Source organism: Anas acuta, chromosome 2 (genome assembly GCF_963932015.1).
Source record: "Anas acuta chromosome 2, bAnaAcu1.1, whole genome shotgun sequence".
Lineage (NCBI taxonomy): Eukaryota > Metazoa > Chordata > Aves > Anseriformes > Anatidae > Anas > Anas acuta.
Window position 1 is genome coordinate 47,028,670 of NC_088980.1, and position 20,831 is coordinate 47,049,500.

General features: G+C 42.6%; 1 protein-coding gene across 1 annotated transcript; it reads left to right on the forward strand.

Moving 5' to 3' along the window:
* Positions 1-12,423: 12,423 nt before the first annotated feature.
* LRRC14B (leucine rich repeat containing 14B) lies at positions 12,424-19,145 on the forward strand. The gene is made up of 2 exons (XM_068674653.1): positions 12,424-13,394; positions 17,795-19,145. The coding sequence occupies exons 1-2, from the start codon at positions 12,490-12,492 to the stop codon at positions 18,438-18,440; spliced, it is 1,551 nt and encodes a 516-aa protein (XP_068530754.1). The 5' UTR covers positions 12,424-12,489; the 3' UTR covers positions 18,441-19,145.
* Positions 19,146-20,831: the final 1,686 nt, after the last annotated feature.

The window sequence follows — 20,831 nt, forward strand, 5'->3', positions numbered from 1 at the left end:
CAAATATATGGTCTAACCAGAGATTTATGTAACAAAGTTTGTAAAATAATCATGTGCCTTAAATTGTCACTCTTTTGAGTGCTGCTGTTTGGAGATTTTTGTGTGTACTTTCCAAGAGGTGTCAATTTACTGCATATATTTTTAAATAAGTCAAGTTGTTCTGCTAATGTGCCCTTTCAGAAATATTTTAATAGTATATCATAATGAGAAGTTTGGCAATAAATTGTACCATTTTGGTGGAATCACACTGCTTTGGCAAGTCTCATTTATTCAGCACATTTAGAGAAGGCTTTCCATACAAGACTTCTGATAAAATGGACTGTTATGGACTGATAAAAATGGACTGATAAAATTTCTGCCCCCTAAAATAAGAAAAGAAAAAAAAAAAAAAAGGTGATAATACGCTCTTGATAATTCATGCTATTTATAAAACTCAAATCATTAAAAGCAGCAACAGAGGTTTTAGAAGATATCCTGACTGCTATAATACCTTTGACTCCTAACTAAAATGAAGTCAATGACTTTATAAAGTGAATATTTCCATTCTTAAAATAGAAGGGTCTGTGCTTTGTCTACATATATATAATAATTTTGCCATTACAACAACACTATAACTACACATTTTATCTCTCTCTATATATAGATAAGGATATATAGCATCTCATAACATTCTTTCAATGCAAAGATTCAAGCTACCTTTTTGGGTTCTCTTTTATTGTGAAATGTTTTTTTGAACATCTATTAGAAAGCCAGCTTGATTTCCTACACAGAAACTAAGGAAACTTGATCTAAGTTATTTTGTATTGCATGAGGTGATTTTCCCTGAAGGCTCTGTGAAGGCAGTGAAAATTACCATTTCTACTGCCATCTAGCCATTTCTATAATATCTACTGCCGTTAGGATGTTTCCGTACCTGACATTACTTTGTATAAGTATCCTACCAGTATAGGGGTGAAAAAAATATCTTCTTCTAAATCAGGTATAATCTAATGGAAATAAATACTTAGTGGAATTAAATAAACATTGCTTCATAGGTATGGATCTTTTAAATCTCTGTTAAAAAGAATTGCACAGATGACCAAACCATGTGCTAGTAAACAGGATGCTGCAGGGGCAGAATAAAATAGAACAGTTTTTGTTGTGTGTCCATGAAAAAGCTAATTATCTGATAGCTCATCAAATCAATGGTTGGGGGCAAGGGGAAAAGTGTCCTCCATTGTCACCTTTGTTGTCACATAAAACATAGAAAACACAGGAACAGCCACCTCAGTTAGAAACAATAAACTTGTAAATCAGCACCCAAACCTGTTGGCAAGGATTCTCATAGGGTCAGATTTGATGGCTTCTTAGTTTAATGGACTGAGAGGTACATCACGCTTCAACTGATCAAAGGTTTTTGCAAAATGACACAGATAATGCACAAAGAGACAGCAGTGTAGAAGAGAGAATTCAGTGTCCATTGCTTAGAAACACAAATGCAAAGTTGTGGTCAGCACAGTAGAGCCAAGCAAGTTCATGAGATTTTCAATAACAACACTCCACATGAGCTCTAACCCCTGATAACAACAGGAGATTACAACTAAATTTCATATCCTATCTGCTTTATTTATTTATTTATTTATTGTCAGGGGTCGTGGACTGAATGCACCAACACAGTCCTTTCCTGCTTAAGGCTCTCCTCATGCTCAGCAGGCCATCCCAAAGCTTTGTATCTCAGAGCAGTGTGAATCTGCAGGTAGGGAAAGGCTCAATGCTAGTTATTAATCATTTCAGAAAAATAAAAGAAAGGTAGAAATGTTCACTGGCATCTTGCATTGGATATGATTCACTTTTCAACATGAACAGAAGAAAATAACTTTGGGAAAATACATCATTCACACTATGAGAAAGTCCGAGCAACTTGGTGTTGGGGAACACAGCATCTATGGCAAAGTTGCACCATTTTGTTTGTCATTTTCTTTGCCTTTTTTAAAAAAAATATAAAATGGAGTGCATTTGTTCATGGTGATTCCATTTGTTGCAGCTTATGTTTTTGGACCATTAGAGTTTTATATTTAAAAGATATTTCTTAATCTACTGGTAGTTCATATCAGCTCCTGCTATGATCCTAGATAATTTCTATTGTTCTATTGCAGCCATCATATATCATCATATGTCATTAAAGCCAATGCCAGAAGTAGTCTTCTAGCACTATTTGTGTGTGTCATGCTTTTAGCAGATGACACTGGAAACCCCACTTTCCACCCAAACATTTTACTTTGTGAAAGGATGGAAAAGTTTTTGTTTCAGAGCTTCTACAAATTGGGTCAAAAAAGACATAAAGTGAAGCTCAGTCACCAATGGCCTCCTTTTGCCTATCTAGAGTTAAAACTACGCATGCCTAGGGAGTTTACAATACTCTTTCTTACTCTGAAGTCCTAACCACAACTGAGGTTCAAGCTTCCTTACCAATATACCCCACTCATGAGGTATGGAAAGGGAAGATTGGAAAACAGCAGGCTTTCAGTGAATTACATTTGATACTTTTATGAATCCTAGTTATATCACTTCTGCCTCACAAAGCAGTTTCTTCTCACAGGTTGGCTAGGTGATCTGACAAACAAAACACTTACTTCTACCTACTACAGGTGAGCTGGTTGGTCTGCAATACCTCTGTCAAGGACAGTCTGGAACACATAATCATCGATGATCTGGATGAGGGCATTGAGTGCACCCTCAGTAAGTTTGCAGAAGACACCAAGTTAGGTGCGTGTGTCAATCTGCTTGAGGGTGGGAAGGCTCTGCAGGAGGATCTGGATAGGCTGCACTGATGGGCTGAGGTCAACTGTATGAAGTTCAACAAGGCCAAGAGCCGGATCCTGCATCTGGGGCGCAATAACCCCAAGCAGAGCTACAGGCTGGGAGATGAGTGGTTGGAAAGCTGCCAGGCAGAGAAGGACCTGGAAGTGATGGTTGATAGTCGGCTGAATATGAGCCAGCAGTGTGCTCAGGTGGCCAAGAAGGACAACAGCATCCTGGCTTGCATAAGAAACAGTGTGGCCAGCAGGGCTAGGGAAGTGACCGTCCCCCTGTACTTGGCTCTGGTGAGGCCGCGCCTCGAGTACTGTGTTCAGTTTTGGGCCCCTCGCTACAAGAAGGACATCGAGGTGCTTGAGCGAGTCCAGAGAAGGGCGACGAAGCTGGTGAGGGGCCTGGAGAACAAGTCCTATGAGGAGCGGCTGAGGGAGCTGCGCTTGTTCAGCCTGGAGAAAAGGAGGCTCAGGGGCGACCTTATCGCTCTCTACAGATACCTTAAAGGAGGCTGTAGAGAGGTGGGGGTTGGCCTGTTCTCCCACGTGCCTGGTGACAGAACGAGGGGGAATGGGGTTAAGTTGCGCCAGGGGAGTTTTAGGTTAGATGTTAGGAAGAACTTCTTTACCGAAAGGGTTATTAGGCACTGGAACAGGCTGCCCAGGGAAGTGGTTCAGTCACCATCCCTGGAGGTCTTTAAAAGACATTTAGATGTAGAGCTTAGCGATATGGTTTAGTGGGGACTGTTAGCGTTATGTCCGAGGTTGGACTCGATGATCTTGAGGTCTCTTCCAACCTAGAAATTCTGTGATTCTGTGATTTTGTGATCCAAAGTTGCTCTTAGAGCTACTGTCTTCTGTTGTTTGCAAACCTAAAGCCCTTTATTCTCATGCATTTACCACTTAATTACTTAGATAGTAATAGATCCTTAGATAAATCAAATGATTGAATAAATGGCCAAATCCCATCGTCCAATAAAATATAGTGCACCTGAAATGACAGCATCTGAGTACAGAACCAAACGCACATATAGAATTGAACCATCTACTTCCAAAAAAGTGAGCATTTACTCTCAATGGCCTAGGCTATCATAGTAATTTTCATAAAAGAATGACTGACTAGACGGAATATCATGCTAGGCTCTGGGGAACTAAAGCTTTATTTATTGGATCATTGGAGAAAATAAGACCCAGAAATTTCATCACTACTCTGGGTTATTCCTATTTTTCACACCAAAAGTGATTATATAAAGGCTCTGTTAAAAATTTCTGGTTATGTAAGGTAGGCAGTTATGTATAACTAAAAGTATGCCTTTCTGCTAAATAAAGCCATGCTAGGGCATGAACTGGAGCACTGAACCCATGATCATTACCATTGCATAATTCTTATTTTATTATTAGATTCTGTTAAGAGAAATCCAATTAGCTTTGTCTGAGACAACACCTGAGTGCAGTTTAGGGGATTATTTGCTCCAGGGACCACTGTCATAGGCAGTGTGGATAACCCTGTTGCTGGACTGTTGCTTTACATGATCCTCAACAGTATTCCGGAAGGCCTTGTGCTGTCATACTTCCATAATTACTACACACACAGGGTTTTCTATATAAATATATTTTCCCATGGCCTTTGAAGTAGATTTTTCATCACTCAAGGGTAAATAAATGAGTGTGAATGCCTGAGCCATATAAGCCCAACGCTCTTTCCTACTGTCTAGAAACTAGCAAAGGCTGTGCTCAAAACAGCCCCTCAGGCCAATGTTAAACATCGGGTTCTCTGACATCTCTCATGCATGACCTAGTGTTCTTCAGGAGTTCCACTTGCTTGTTATAATGTAGATTCGCAGAACTTCCAACCTAGAAAATTCTGTGATTCTGTGAACTCCTGATCCCAAAGAAAGAGATAGGCTGGCATTTCTGTGACTTGTCATACAGGACTCCATACAGCAGCCTTCCATCTCCAATGCTTTGCTGCAACATGACAGGATCCATCAGTGAGAAGGGCATATCTCACATATCTTGCAGCTCACTCAGGGATAGTGACTGTGTGGTTATTGATTCATTTGCAAGTTCTGCCTATTCCTGCTGTTCCCATGATGGTCCTGCTTCAGAGTAGACTGCTTCATCCACTTCTTCCTCCCTCCCCTTCTTAATAGAAATTTCTTCCCTTACTAAATGAGCTGACTTCTTATCCATTGTCACCTCTAAAATATAGAGGTGACTGATACTGGCATGGGTTGGTTCTCTGGTTCAGCTGCAGGGCCCATCACAGTGGTTGGAGTCCTGCACCTGGGACGGGGAAACCCTGGCTGCACGTACAGACTGGGTGATGAGATGCTGGAGAGCAGCCTAGAAGAGAGGGATCTGGGGGTCGTGGTAGACAGCAAGTTGAATATGAACCGGCAGTGTGCCCTGGCAGCCAGGAGGGCCAACCGTGTCCTGGGGTGCATCAAGCACGGCATCGCTAGTAGGTCAAGGGAGGTGATTGTCCCGCTCTACTCCGCGCTGGTGCGGCCTCACCTCGAGTACTGTGTGCAGTTCTGGGCACCACAGTATAAAAAGGACATGAAACTGTTGGAGAGTGTTCAGAGGAGGGCTACGAAGATGGTGAAAGGCCTGGAGGGGAAGACGTACGAGGAACGGCTGAGGGCACTGGGCCTGTTCAGCCTGGAGAAGAGGAGGCTGAGGGGAGACCTCATCGCAGTCTACAACTTCCTCGTAAGGGGGTGTCGAGAGGCAGGAGACCTTTTCTCCATTAACACCAGTGACAGGACCCGCGGGAACGGGGTTAAGCTGAGGCAGGGGAAGTTTAGGCTGGACATCAGGAGGGGGTTCTTCACAGAGAGAGTGGTTGCACACTGGAACAGGCTCCCCAGGGAAGTGGTCACTGCACTGAGCCTGACTGAATTTAAGAAGAGATTGGACTGTGCACTTAGTCACATGGTCTGAACTTTTGGGTAGACCTGTGCGGTGTCAAGAGTTGGACTTGATGATCCTTAAGGGTCCCTTCCAACTCTGGATATTCTATGATTCTATGATTCTATGATTCTATTTTCCTCTTCAGGGTGCTGAATAGTGTTGAATAGTGTTTGACAGGCACAGGCCAGACCCCAGCAAAATGTGGTGACCTGTAAACATCTTGCATTGCCAAGATTGGGGCATACATTTTTAAAACATTCTATCGTTTTTTTAGGATTCCACATTTGTTCACGGTTGAATTTCAAAATCATTGGAGGTGACAATCATGATAGATACCTGCCCACATCCTCTCACACACCTTGCCACTCATAACCATCCTGTCTGTCTCAGGGTGGGTCTCTGGTCTCTGGTATTTATCTGATGGTATTTTTAAGTAGTTGTCTAACATTAGACAAACAGAAACACATTCAGCAGATGTAGCAATAGAATCATGCTGGTAAAACTATTGTAACTTGCCTGGAGTAAAGAATGTAACAGTTTCCAGGACAAGGTCCCTGAAGTGCAAGAATGATGAAAATACTCTGTACAAATATCAGATTAAGTTCACGGTCAGTGTAACGCACATGAATAACTGTCAAAACCATAAACTAATTTAGGCCATCCTCCAGAGGTAACAAAGAGCAAGACAGGAATTAAGAAAACATAAAACATAAAAAAACTGAAAACATAAAACATCATTGTGAACAAATAAATCAACATTATGACCAGCAACTATTAAACTAATATAATGCTTATAACAAATCTTGTTTTAACATGCTCTGGTTGGTCTGTCATTATCTCAACCCTTCAGGCTCCATGATGGGTGCCAAAAGATATGTTGTGGTTTAATCCAGCAGGAAGCTAAGCCTGGTTGTGTGCCATTCCACTCACTCCCTCCACAATGGGATGGAGAAATGAGTCAGGAAAAAAAGGTAAAATTTGTGGGTTGAGATAACGACAGTTTAATAGGACAGAAAAGGGAGAGAAAATATTAAAAGTGTTGATAAAGGAATACACAAAACAAGTGATGCACATTGGAATTGCTCACTACCTGCAGACTGATTCTCATCCCCGAGCAGCAGCCACCCTCCCATCTGAAATGTTTTATTGATAGATAGGCCAAACATTTACTATGTTTAGTCAGATAGAAGGAAGTCTAGAAACTTTGTATCTCTGGTACTACTTTGCTCATACTCACTAATTAGTCAGCCTTATCTGTAGGACCATACAGAATTGTATCCCAGGATGGGGGGTGGAGGGCAAGATAACCCAGGCCTGGAGGATGTGTCTGAAAGGATTAGGTGAGGAACTCATGGCATGCATAGGTCCTTGGATACGTAAACGACTTTTCTTAGTATGCATGCCTAAGTTGAAACAATAAGATAAGAATGAATGAGATGGCCTGAGCAAGGGTAAGAACTGGGTTCAACCATCCAACCTAGTGCTGAAAACTACCACCATCAGAAGACCCCAAAAGACCACCAGTAGAAACAAATGTGCATGCATCAGGGACATTTACATACTTTAATGAGTTCCGAGAACTAGTATGAATAAGTTAATTATTTCTTTGAAATTTAATGAATATGTGTGTTTTGATCGTATGTAACCCCTGTAACTTGAACAATTCATTGTGCACGCTAGGTGGAGTGATCCTCTGTGCAGCTGGCATTGCAATGTCTGCTTTCAAAAATTCCAAATTGAGTCTTAGAAAATTTCTTTGACTGACATTTATGGTATCACTAGCACCTATGTAAAGAAAATGTTCACTGTAAAACCCTGAACACATTCAGGAAATCATGGCTTTGTTTTTACTTCATTTTAAATATGCCATTTTTATCTTAAGTCACCCTAATGCAGTCACTGATGTAAAACAAATGCTGAAATAGAAGGGGGTTAATTAATTATCATATGAAGGAAAATGCTATAGAAATCCCACAAACCTTTAAGACACTTTCCACAGGGCATAATAGGTGTGTGTGTTGGGGGGGGAGCGGCGGGGGATGGAGAAAGGGGACAGGTGAAAACCGGCAAACAAACAAGTGTTGTGTTTTCCAGACGAAGATCTTACATTCTGCTTAATGGGTGTCTTTAGGATGAAGTGATATAAATGTATTTGCCTGATTGTGTAACTGGGAAGACACAGCTTGCTTCAGGAGGGGGTGTTTTTTAAGGAAACTTCTTGAGAAGCCCACATTGCCTGCAGGCCTGCAGGTCTTCTTTTTTCTCGAGCAGGCTCCATTGCAGATCACATGAATTCTGTGGGTTGAGGAAGATAAGAAAAGGAAATCCAAGGATATCCGTTTTTGTGGCTTGTGTGTGTGTATAAAGCTTAATTTATTTCTTCCCAGCTCCTGATTTTATTTTCATGTTTCAGTTTCATCTCTTGCAGCTGTTCTGATGTTTGATATTAACAGGATAGTAGTTGTTTGTTTTTTTTTTTTGTAACTATTTTTAATTGATATTTAAAACTTGTAGATAGCTGGCTGAAATGAAATGTTCATTAATTCTTCCAAGGTTTTAAAGAAGATTGGAGCATCTCCTAAGGGAGAGACAAAACTGGTAGGGCAGATATTGGAGAGAAAATGCCTGAGACAGTCAAAGACTGGAAATGCTTACATGAGATTAAGCTTGACTCTGCCAATCATTTTAAAGAGCCAACCTATGCAAAAATGGGACAAGTCTGCACACTAGGTCAAGGATAGAAAGTAAGATCTACTTATCCTAGATAGGTTTCTCTTGTACTCAGCTAGCTCTTTTAGACCTTGCTCCAGACTTTCTAATACAAATGTATGATGATACATTTACGAATGATACTGCTGATTTTTTGAGGGTACTAAAAGAAAACTCCTCATTTAATGTACATGACATATGTATGCAGTGTGGCAGGTTAACTCTGGTTGGCCACCAGATGTCTGCCAAGCCTTCCTACCACTGTCTCACTCCCTGTCTTCAGCAGAATAGCAGGAGAACATGAAATGTCAACAAACAAAAAACAAACAAACAAAACCAAAGCCAAAACCAAACCAAACCAAAAACAAACAAACAAACAAAAAAACTTGTGGGTTGAGATAAAAGCAAATTAATGAAAGAAAAGCAAAGGCCACAGTTGGAAGCAAAGGAAAAACATATTCTCTAGTATACATCATCAGGCAAAATCCAACCATTTCCAGGAAAGCAGAGCTTCAGTTTGTGTATTAGTTGCTTCAGAAGACAAATGCTTTCATAATCATAGAATCGTTAAGGTTGGAAAAGACCTCCAAGACCATCGAGTCCAACCATCCCCCTGCCACCAATATCACCCACTAAACCCTAAGCACACTAAGCCCGAAGCACCATGTCCAACATTTCTTTAAACACTCAGAGACAGTGACACCACCATCTTCCTGGGCAACCCATTCCAAAGCATAACTACTTTTTCTGAGAAGAAATGTCTCCTCATTTCCAAACTAAACCTCCCCTGGTGAAACTTGAGGCCATTCCCTCTAGTCCTATCACTAATTATCTGGGAGAAGAGGCTGACCTCCTGCTCCACACAACCTCCTTTCAGGTAGTTAGAGAGCAATAAGGTCTTCCCTGATCTTACTCTTCTCCAGACTAAACAACCCCAGTTCCCTCAGCCACTCCTCACAGGACTTGTGTTCCAGGCCCTTCACCAGCTTCGTAGTCCTTCTCTGGACACGTTCCAGGGCTTCGATGTCCTTCTTGTAGTGAGGAGCCCAAAACTGAACGCAGTACTTAAAGTGCGGCCTAATCACACCAGAGTATAGGGGGGACAATAAATTCCCTGGTCCTTCTGGCTACACTGTTTCTGATACAAGCCAGGATGCCCTTGGCCTTCTCGGCCACCTGGGCACACTGCTGGCTCAGGTTCAAGTGAGCACCACCAGTTCCCTTTCCTCTGTACAGCTTTCAAGCAACTCTGCCCCACGCCTGTAGGTTGCATGCAACTACATTCTGAGTTAGTATTTATTTTATTTTATTTTATTTTATTTTATTTTATTTTATTTTATTTTATTTTATTTTATTTTATTTTATTTTATTTTATTTTATTTTATTTTATTTTATTTTATTTTATTTTATTTTATTTTATTATTAGGAATATAAGTAGATCTGATTCATATACATGGCAGAAAAGGAACTGGAGCCATTCATTTTGTATTAGACCAAGGATAGCATGCTAGTCAACATGGATCCAAAGCAGACATAGTCTACTGAATACTACACAGCACATACACAGACAACACAATATTTCTTTTTTTATTCCAGTCATGAGCAATGACCCATATTAACACTCCTAGCCAGCCAGCTATGAAAACAAGAGCACTGCCTCCAAGTTGTTCCACGTCAAGCTTGGCATACATTGTCTGGGTTAGTTCAGAGCTGTCTTGAAAAGGAACACTTTTCTAGAAATGGGAAAATTTCCTCGTCAAGAAATTTTCTATTCTAAGGCACAAATTACAAGCCTTGTTTAACACAAGAGGGCATTGATATTATGTCTAAGAAGGAAGATAGTGCTTAGAAATGCTTTTTCTATACAATCCATGGGCAGAGAAAATGTGATATGGTTAACTCCTTTGCCAAACTTTGGCAAACTTTACCTCTGCAACATCTATTTGTAAGGGTAGTCCAGTGGAAAGCTTATGCATACCTACTTGTTAAAGTCATAGAATGGTTTTGGAAGGGGCCTTTAAAGCCCTTCTAGTTCCAACCCCCCTGCCATGGGCAGGCACACCTTCCACTAGACTAGGTTGCTCAAAGCCCCATCCAAACTGGCCTAGAACACTTCCAGGGAAGGGGGCATCCACAGCTTCTCTGGATAACCTGTTCCAGTGCCTCACCACTTTCATCGTGAACAATTTCTTCCTTATATCTAATTTAAATCTTTCTTTTTTAAAAAACAAACAACACATAAACAACATTACCCCCTGTCCTATCACTACACTACCTTACGAAGGATCTCTCCCCATCTTTCCTCTAGGTCCCCTTTATGTACAGAAAGGCTGCTATAAGATCTCCCCAGAGCCTTCTCTTTTCTAAGCTAAATAACCCCAATTCTCTCAGCCTGTCTTCATAGGAGTTGCTCCAGTTCTCTGATCATGTTCATGGCTCACCTCTAGACATTCATGTAAGCCACCTTATTATTGCATTTGAATGTTCAGAATTTCAAGGATCACTGTTATTCTCATGCAGCACCTCACGTTGGGAGATGCTTATAGAAATATGAAACAATGTGATATCATAGATTATACCTATTATCTAACATAAAGGAGAGCTATGCATTTTTACCTGTGTTCTATGATTCATCTGTGTTAGATATGTCCATGGCAGATGTTTCAAGTACTTCATTTTAAACAATGATGTTTGTACCAAAGAGGAAAAAAGTGCAAATGCAATTCTGATTTGATAGTCTTGGACTGGATCAAATTGTTCAAGATATGGAAGGTTGACAGACTTTCCGGGTGTATGTAAGAAGGAGATGTACACAGGGGAATTAGTCTGCCACTGGGGGCAAATAAAACCTATACCACTGCTGTGTTGCCTCTCTCTTCCCAAGCCCATCAGCAGCTTCCTAGAGAAAGATTCATAAGAGCTGTTCCTTCTTAGGAGCATTCAGAGAATAAGGGGTGCATTGTCTCTATCTTTCTGATTGCAGAGACCAGCAATGACAACTCCAGCGTCTAGAATGAACTTTGGTCATTGTGTTTGTTACACAGTTTTAAGCTCCTTTCTTCTCCTACTTTCATTTTGTAATAAATCAGTCCTGTATGTTCTTTTCCCTTTGTTATGCCACAGAAATATCTTTGCAAACTTAAACCTCTGAATTCTGTTTTTACATGATAATACCAAGGTTGAAAGAAAGAAAACTCATCTCTGCTATTATCAACAGATAACAGATTTAAAATATTTTCCCATTCAGTATTCCAATGAAATCATTTCTCAGAAAACTGGAAAGAAAAGAGTATCAGTTGCAGAAAGTAACAGCAATAGAATGTTTACTTGGAAACTGAGAAAGTTTTAAATTTGTGCTCTATCTTCTTGTCTTGCACTTAACCCTCAGTCTCTCATCAAAGGGAAGTGTCGTGGTCACCTAGGCTTTGAGCTCTTCTATAGTCTCTTGTATTTTCCACTGGAGCCACTACATTTAACTATTCGTTGCTGAGTAGGATGGGCAAAAAGGAGGGATGTTTTGTATCTCAGTGACTAGCACCTCAGTCTCTCCTTATGGCTATGGTTTTGAAAAAGAACCTCTATGCTAATTCTTAGAAATCTTCCACCTTGAAGTCGGTATGTGAATCCCCAGGATACTGTGGTTTTATTCATCTTAGCATAGCATCTTTCATGAAAGAAAGTGGAACAAAGATCACTTTATGTATTTATGTTGGAACCCTGAATGCTTTTTTTGTATGTCAGGAAAGATATAAAACTATTCTCACATATGTGTGCTGTCCTGATTTACTGTTATGGCTGGGCAGTGGTCTATGCTTAGTTGAGTTAGCTTTGTTATAAATATGTGGATTTCAGATGGTTAATGCTCTCAGAATAAAGATCTCATAGAAGTTAACTGCTGCAGAATCAGTGTAACAGGTCCAAAATAGAAAGTAGAGGATCAGCATGTGACTGTTCATTTTACCTTCCCAACAAGGCTTCCCTAAGTAGCAAGCAGCAGCTGCAGTTAAAAATAGAAGGTGATAAGCAACTTTAGTTAAACACAGAAGTCACCCTTCATAACGGCAAGAAAGCAACAATGAAGTCTCTCCGATTCCTTAGCGCTGAAGCATTCGTGTCAAATGCAGAGTTTGCAAGGAAGAGTCTCAGCAGTGTTGCCCATAATCTTTTTCCTCTTCTTTTTAAAGCAAGCTATTTATTAGAGCAAGGGGAAGTGATTCATGACTTGGTAAAGAACTGGCCGCTTGTCGACTTTAACATGGGAAAACTTCTGGGAACTACTATGGACTACCAGGAAGACCTGAGCCACAGAACATGCTCAGTGTGCTTGGAAAGCTGTCTTACAGGGCTGAGAGACTATGTCCTGCATCATCCTTCTCCCTATGTGAAAAGGTTGAAACTAGTGGACCTGACAGGTATAAAAGATGTTGAAGTTCAATTTTGTGACTGTAAGAAGCCAATGGGGAGGTGGGCCAGGACAGAGTTGCTCTCTAAGCTTTGTTTAGAACTGCTGGTTCACCTGCAACAAATGCAATGCAAGCCATGTACCTTTAAAATCAGTATTGACGTGCTAGTTGACTTGTTTGTTACGGAACGCAACTATGAGCTGGTAGTGCAGGCCCTGTTGCAGAAATGTTATTGTCCACTGAAGATCTGCTGTGTTGCATTCAGAGCTGACAACTTGGCTTTGCAGAAATTCTTCTATATCATAAAACTCACTGACCCCTCTTTGTTGCGCAAACTGGAAGTAGTTCACAATGTTCGCCTGGAAATGGAACACTTGGAAATACTCTTCAACAGCATCCACTTCCCTCTGCTGATGTCCTTGACCCTGCCAGCACGAACATTTAATGTGCTGAGACACACAGCTTCAGATGAACTGATGCTTACCACAATTGGAGAAAAGATGGGTGAAATGACACAACTGACTGAGCTGAGTCTGGCTTTTTCTATACTCACAGGAAGAATACAGAAACTTCTCAGGTAACTTGGTCATCCTGCTTTCAGCCAAAATGTAAAGAACAGTCATTAGTGCCATCAGCAATTTGAGAACCTTGTAGAATAAGGGAATTGCGTGTATCTCAGGGTTTTTGTGAGAAAGAGCAGCAGGAAGCTAGGGAAGAGTATCTTGGGGTGAGAAGTGGAAGTCAGTGTATTGTCTAATGTATGTAGAAAACCTGACTTTCTTATTAGCCTTTCACAACCCATATAATGAGTATGAGAATATTTTCTTGTCTGCCAACATAAGAGAGGAGTATACCAGGACATCTTTGGTTTGCCCCATTCCTGAGCTTGTATCTCAGCTTGGGCTGGCCTTCAGTACAAGACTTAAAGCATATTAAAAGTGTTTTTGAGGCCTCTAGTGATTTTTTTTTTCCTTTAAAAAGTAGGTTGTAAATATAGTTTCCATAGATACTTTATATTCATATATGCAGGAGGCTATTTCAAATGGGCAGAGGAGCGGGGGATCGTGGCATGCAGGTAGTTCCCTACATCAAGGCCTCTCAAGGCAGCCGAGGGAACTGCCAGGACCCTGTAGCCCTAATGAGAGTGGCTGATGAGGCTTGGGTGGAGCCAGGAGCACCCCTCTGTTGTACAAAGGCAGCCCTTGGCAAGAGACCAGAGCTCGGCAAGTCAGTCAGGGCATGGTGGGTTGGTTTGTGCAGCAGTTCATACAGGCGGGACAAGCAGGCCAGGCAGAGTATCCCTCCCCACTCAGGGGACAGGCTCACCTATCATCTGTATCCCAGACATGTATCCCAGACATCTCAGCAAACCCAGCCATGGTCTCCACCAGGCAGAAAGCTCTCAACAAAAAGACTACGGCAACCCAGACCAACTGCCATCCCCAAAATGTGGCTGTTCAGGTCTCTGGCTGCAGGGGGTGCCTGAGCCTGTTGCTGCCCTCTGAGGGTGGCAGAGATAACACCTGCATTACGTGTGCAGGTGAAGGATCTGATCAGCCTGGTGGCAGAGCTCAAGGAGGAGATGAAGAGAAGGACCATCAGGGAGTGTGTGCAGGAGTTATACTGGTGGAGCAACTTCCTGCAAGGCCTGCAAGAAAGGCACCAGGGTGATACACCCCAAACAGTCGTGGACCCCCTGTAGCTGTCGGGCAGAGGGAGGGTACCTAAGAGATGAAGAGGAATAGAAACGGGTCCCTGCTCGGCATTGCAAGCAAGCCTCCTCCCTACCTGCCTCACCTCCCTTAAAAGGTTTGAGGCTCTGGAGCTTAAGGTAAGGATGTAGGGGAAAGTCCACCCAGGAGGTTCTCTACGACATGGAAGTCAATTCCATGCCTCAAGACTTCCTCCACCAAGAAGGAAAGAAGTGTATTCGTTGTAGGTGACTCCCTTCTCAGGGGAACAGAGGGCCCCATATGTCAGCCAGACTCTACCTGTAGGGAAGTCTGCTGCCTCCCTGGGGCCCAGGTCAAGGACATTCCTAGCCTGGTTCACTCCTCTGATTATTATCCGTTACTGATAATTCATGCTGGCAGCAATGAAATTGCTGAAACAAGCCTGAAGGCTATCAAAATGGACTTCAGGGGATTGAGGCGGTTACTGGATGAGTGGTGTTTTCCTTTATCCCTTCAGTGGCAGAGAGAGATACTGAAAGGACCTGGAAAGCCCACCTGATAAATACATGGCTGGGAGGCTGGTGTCATCACAGGAATTTTGTTGTTAGTTTGTTGTTGTATTGTTTTTTTTTTGACCATGGGGAGGTTTACTTAGCACCCGGCCTGATAGCTGCCCAGGTACCCAGCCAGTTTTTAACCCAACGAAGCATACACTAGTCCAAGTCATGAGCAGCCAGTTTCTTCAGGAGAGTGCTGTGGGAAATGGTTTCAAAAGCCTTACTGAAGTCAAGGTAGACCACATCCACAGCCTTTCCCTCATCCACTAAACACATGACTTTGTCACAGAAGGAGATCAGGTTCATCAAGCAGGACCTGGCTTTCATAAACCCATGCTGACTGGGCCTGGTTGTCTGGTCGCCCTGCAAGAACCACGTGATGACACTCAAGACAATCCTCCCTGGTACTGAAGTCAAACTAACAGGCCTAGAGTTTCTCGGGTCTACCCTCCGTCCCTTCTTGTAGATGGGCATCCCATTTCCTAGCCGCCAGTTGACTGGGATCTCCCCTGATAGCCAGGACTGCTGATAAATGATGGAAAGTGGCTTAGTCAGCTCTTCTACCAGTTTCCTCAGTACCCTTGGGTGGATCCCATCCGGCCCCATTGACTTGCATACATCTAAGCGCTCTATCAGGTCACCAGCCATTTCCTCATGGATTATGAGGGCCACATTCTGATCCCCATCTCGTTCCACCAGCTCAGGGTACTGGGTACCCAGAGAACAACTGGTCTTGCTGCTAAAGACTGAGGCAAAAAAGGCATTAAGCACCTCAGCCTTCTCCTCATCTCTCGTCACTAAGTTTCCCCCTGCATCCAGTAAAGGATGGAGATTCTCCTTAGTCCTCCTTTCCGTGTTTATGTATTTATAAACATTTTCTGTTATCTTTAACAGCAGTAGCTAGATTGAGCTCCAGATGAGCTTTGGCCTTTCTAATTTTGTCCCTGCACAGCCTTACAACATCTTTATAGTCCTCCCGAGTGGCCCGCCCTCTTTTCCAAAGGTCATAAACCCTCTTTTTTTTCCTAAGCTCTAGCCACAATTCTCTGTTCAGCTAGGCCAGTCTTCTATTGCGCCAGCTTGTCTTTGGGCACGTGGGGACAGGCCACTCCCAAGCCTTTAAGATTTCCTTCTTGAAGACTACCCAGCCTTCCTGGATTCCTCTGTCCTTCAGAACTGCCTCCCAAGGGACTCTGCCAACCAGTGTCCTGAACAGCTCAGTCTGCCCTCCAGAAGTCCAAGAAAGCAGTTTTACTGATACCCCTCCTGACTTCACAACCTTTCAGGTCCCTGACCTGGGCCCAAGGGAGGCAGCAGACTTCCCTACAGGTAGGGTCAGGCTGACATATAGGGCCCTCCTTTCCCCTGAGCAGGGAGTCGCCTACAATGATCACCCTTCTTTCTTTCTTAGTGGAGGCAGTCTTGAGGCGTGGAGTTGACTTCCTCGCCCTAGGCATCCTCCTGGGTAGACTTTTCACTTCATCCTCACCTATCAGTCTCTCAAGCTCCAGGACCTTAAACCTGTTGTGAAAGGGCACCTGGGAAGGTGAGGCTGGTAGGGAGGGGGGTTCCCTGTGACACTGAGCAGGGACCTCTTTCCATTCCTCTCCATCTCCTAGGTCCCCTCCCTCTGCTCCACAGTGACAGGGCAGAGGGCCCCCCACTGTTCGGGGTGTCTCACCCCAGTGCCTTTCCTTCAGGCCCTGCAGGGAGTTGCTCCACAAGTCTAATTCCTCTCACACTCCCTGATAGCCCTCAACCTCTCCATCTCCTCCTTGAGCTCTGCCACCAGGCTGACCAGGTCATCCACCTGCTCACGCCTCACACACACGGTGTCTCTGCTGCCCTCAGATGGCAGCAACAGGCTCAGGCGCTCCCTGCACCCAGACCCTGTTTGCCCGTCCTGGCCGCCGCGCTCCCTAGGAGCTGTGTTTGAACGGCCGGGGACGGGGCGCTGCTGGTTCCGCCTGCGCCTCATCAGCCTCCCTCGCGAGGGCTGCCGAGCCCTGGCAGCTCTCTTGGCTGCCTTGAGTGGCCTCGATGCCAGGAAGCAAGCCCTGCCTGCCCCGATCCCCCGCTCCGCTGCAGAATGCGTCTGCCCTGGAGCCAAGCGCCTCGGCGAGTGGCTGCAAAATGGCGGCGACGCCCTCTTGGGCATTTCAACACATACAGCAGAGACAAAACTAGAAATAAAATCTGATGTTTTGCTAGAATTCTGATTGGCTTTCATCTTGGAATGAATCCCTCCTTAAAGGACGTGATAAAAACCTCTTGAATGGTGACAGCTTTCTAAAAGAAGCCACCAATGCTTTCATGGTAGTAGTGATCTGATATTAATTCAGCACGTAATGGAAGCTGACAGAATATAACATAATATACACATAGCATGTTACCAAATTAATACCCTCTAAACCAAAACAGTTGGAGTCCACCAGTTGGGCACTGTGATCTAGTGGTTGGCACACTGCAGGGAGGATGGAAGTAGATGATCTTTAAACTCCATTCCAACCCAAGGCATTCTGAGTCCTGTAAGGTAGGAGATAATTTACAGGACTGATTGCAGGAGCAAAATATACTTGTCATTGTTGGGACATGCTTCTGTTTCTCAAACGAGACTAATAAAATAATGAATGTGGCATATGGCTGCATTCATAATGTGAATAGTTATGTGAAAAATTGTGAATGTAGCTTTTCAATGTTTTATGGAATATTTTTTTTATTTTTATTTTTATTTTTTAATTCTGCAGCCCACTAAAAACTCCACTGAAGATGCTGGATGTTTCTAACTGCTCATTGAACCATGATGATATGGCCTATTTAGCCAATAGCTTCCATTCTTATCACTTGGAAGTCCTGGACCTGAGTGGGCATGATATACCTGGCCTTTACCCATCAACATTCTTCAAACTTCTTAGCCATTCCTCTTCAGTGCTTAGGAGTCTTATCTTGGAGGACTGTAATATCCAAGATAGTCATGTCAACATGCTGATTTTAGGCTTAAGCCCTTGTCATAAACTACAGGACTTTAAATTTCTTGGAAACCCACTGTCATCTGAAGCACTTAAACACCTTTTCGCATTTCTCTGTGAATTGCCAATGCTGAAAAATGTGGAGTTTCCAGTTCCAATGGACTGTTACCCTATTGGCATCAGCTATCCAATTGATGATGCCAGTCTCTGCAGATTTGATCACCAAAAATATGAAAAAATAGCAGAGGAGCTTAATCTCATTTTACTCCAAGGAAATCGTGAGGATGTGAAGGCTTCAACTCCACTCTTTGGCAGTTATGATGCAGCTGTTCAGGAGACAAATGAAGAATTGGGAGCCTATTTGATTATGTCCTTTAAGGAGACGTTAGAAAAGTTCACTGCTTCTCTTAGCAAAATGAGTTAAAGTTATAACACAGTGGTGATCAGATGTTCTGCCAAATCAGAAGCAAGTTTAGTCTTTACTGGAAATGTGCCCTTCATTGATCAGTTTTGAGCTTTCTTTAATTTCTTTAATTTCTGGACTGAATTTACTTCTGTTTTAATATCGTCTGCTCATCTGAGGTATTTTAATTTTGCTATTTCATACCACTTACATAAAATACTGCTTCATCTCAAAAGAAGGGAAGATCCTTTATAGCTTATCTTTTTACACAAAAGCACTTAAGCACTTTGTTTCTTAGTAAAACAAGAGGTGTCTAAGCTTGGCTGACTTCTACAGTTTTCTCTGATTCGGCAGTGAGGCTTACAGCCCAACAGAAAAGAGTGACATTTATTTGGCAAGCCCCTGTGCAAGAAATGTATTTGAGTGACTGTAAACAGCATCCCAGACCCCTCAACAAACTGTATTAGAATGTGGATAAAGTGGCTAATGGAGTGTCAGAATGCAGCAGTAGGGCCACAAAAACACATCTAGGGAACGTACTATAAAAGAGGAGGAACCTCTGGGCAAGTGTCATAGTCTACTCAACTTCTCACCTGTAACTCTGCAGATGGGCCAAAGAGAAAGATACTAGCAAATCTTCTACATCTGCTGAAAGCCAGTCAAATCTATCAGAATCCAAACTGGAGACTTGGTTATCTTCTATTTTATGGGAAGGGAAGGGGAAGGGGAAGGGGAAGGGGAAGGGGAAGGGGAAGGGGAAGGGGAAGGGGAAGGGGAAGGGGAAGGGGAAGGGGAAGGGGAAGGGGAAGGGGAAGGGGAAGGGGAAGGGGAAGGGGAAGGGGAAGGGGAAGGGGAAGGGGAAGGGGAAGGGGAAGGGGAAGATGCTTGGTTCCACGACCAGCAGTCTGCCATTAAATAAAGAACTATATACTTCATTAGTTCTTGAAAACTTGGCACAGAAAAAAAATGTTTGGCAGGAGTTTAAGTATCATGATATTAAAGATCATTATTAGGATAATAAAGGCAGCCTACTTGAAGTACTACCGGATCTTATCAACTGAGGGTGAGGAAGAAATGTTCTTGTAGGCAGTGCTGGCTTATGAAGCCTCCTGTTTATCTACATTAAGAATATGCAAGCAGCTTTTAACCTAGCTTCCAAAACAAACAAACAAACAAAAACAAAACAAAACAAAACAAAAAAAAAAGAGAGTGAGCACTGTGCAGAACTTACAAGTTCCACAGCATACATTTAAATGAATTTTGGATGTCTTCTAAGCTTATGCTCTTCAATATATTTTATTGATTAAACATATGATGATAAAATGTAAAATGGAAAGTGAATGGACATGACCATTTATGTTTACAAAGTGCTAGAAAAAGGTATAAGAAATCTTAGATGCCAAGCCATACATTCATGATTTAGAAAATGCCAGAACTGGTTTCCACATGGTCTAGCTTTTATAATTACAAGAGTTACATGTGCACCCTTGTCTTTGCCTCCTTCAGACCTCTTGTATGAGGACTCACAGCTATCTAGGCAACTAACTCTTACACTTCCCTCCCTCTGATCTTGCCCTTCCTTCTATCCTAGACTTGACTCATGTTTTTTCAGCCAGACGTAGGTAGTTTGAATTTTGCTAGGCCAAGGACCTGCTGCAATGAGTGGAGGACTGGCACTTCCTGTTGCTGGGAGAGACCATGACATTTACATTAGGTGCAAGCCCCTATGTAGTGATTACTCCATGCTGGCAGCAGGACCAGCTAACATGCTGTGTCTGGAGCTGAAGACTGACTATTTTAAAAGCATATTGTACTCCACGAGTAAGTCCTTGCCTGTTTCAGTGCACACAAAATAGCTTGTTCACAGATCCTCTTTTTTTTGGAATATTTAGATGCCTTATGAGAACTGCTGCCTATGCAGCTGTCTCTCTTTGCTTTCTCCTTGACTACAGCCAGTCCTGGTCCACTTTTTAAATTTTATTTCCTCTTTCTTCTGCTTCCCACAAACTCCTGCCTGTCTTCCATTTTTCAGTGACACACACCCTATGCTGTCAATTTATGTCTCTCAGGGCCAGGAGAAGGATGTAGAGACAATGGTTTTAGTTTAGTTTAGTTTTAGTGTGAAGCCTATTTCAAATCTTTTCTTTGAGGCTGGAGTACATTGCTTTAAAGAAGTGGTGCACATACATCACTGCATGCAGAGTAGCTATGATTGGAGCACATGGTTTCATGTGTCCAGTGCATTTGGATCCTGTTCCTGTGAAGCCAACTGCTCTGCAGAAGCACATAGACATTTTCAAAGCTTTGTAATCATCTAAAATGCACTTTGATAGGATTGAAGCAAAAGTGTTATTGTTTACAGATATATATTAAAATCGTAGTACATGAAATGTACCATGTAAAATACATAAT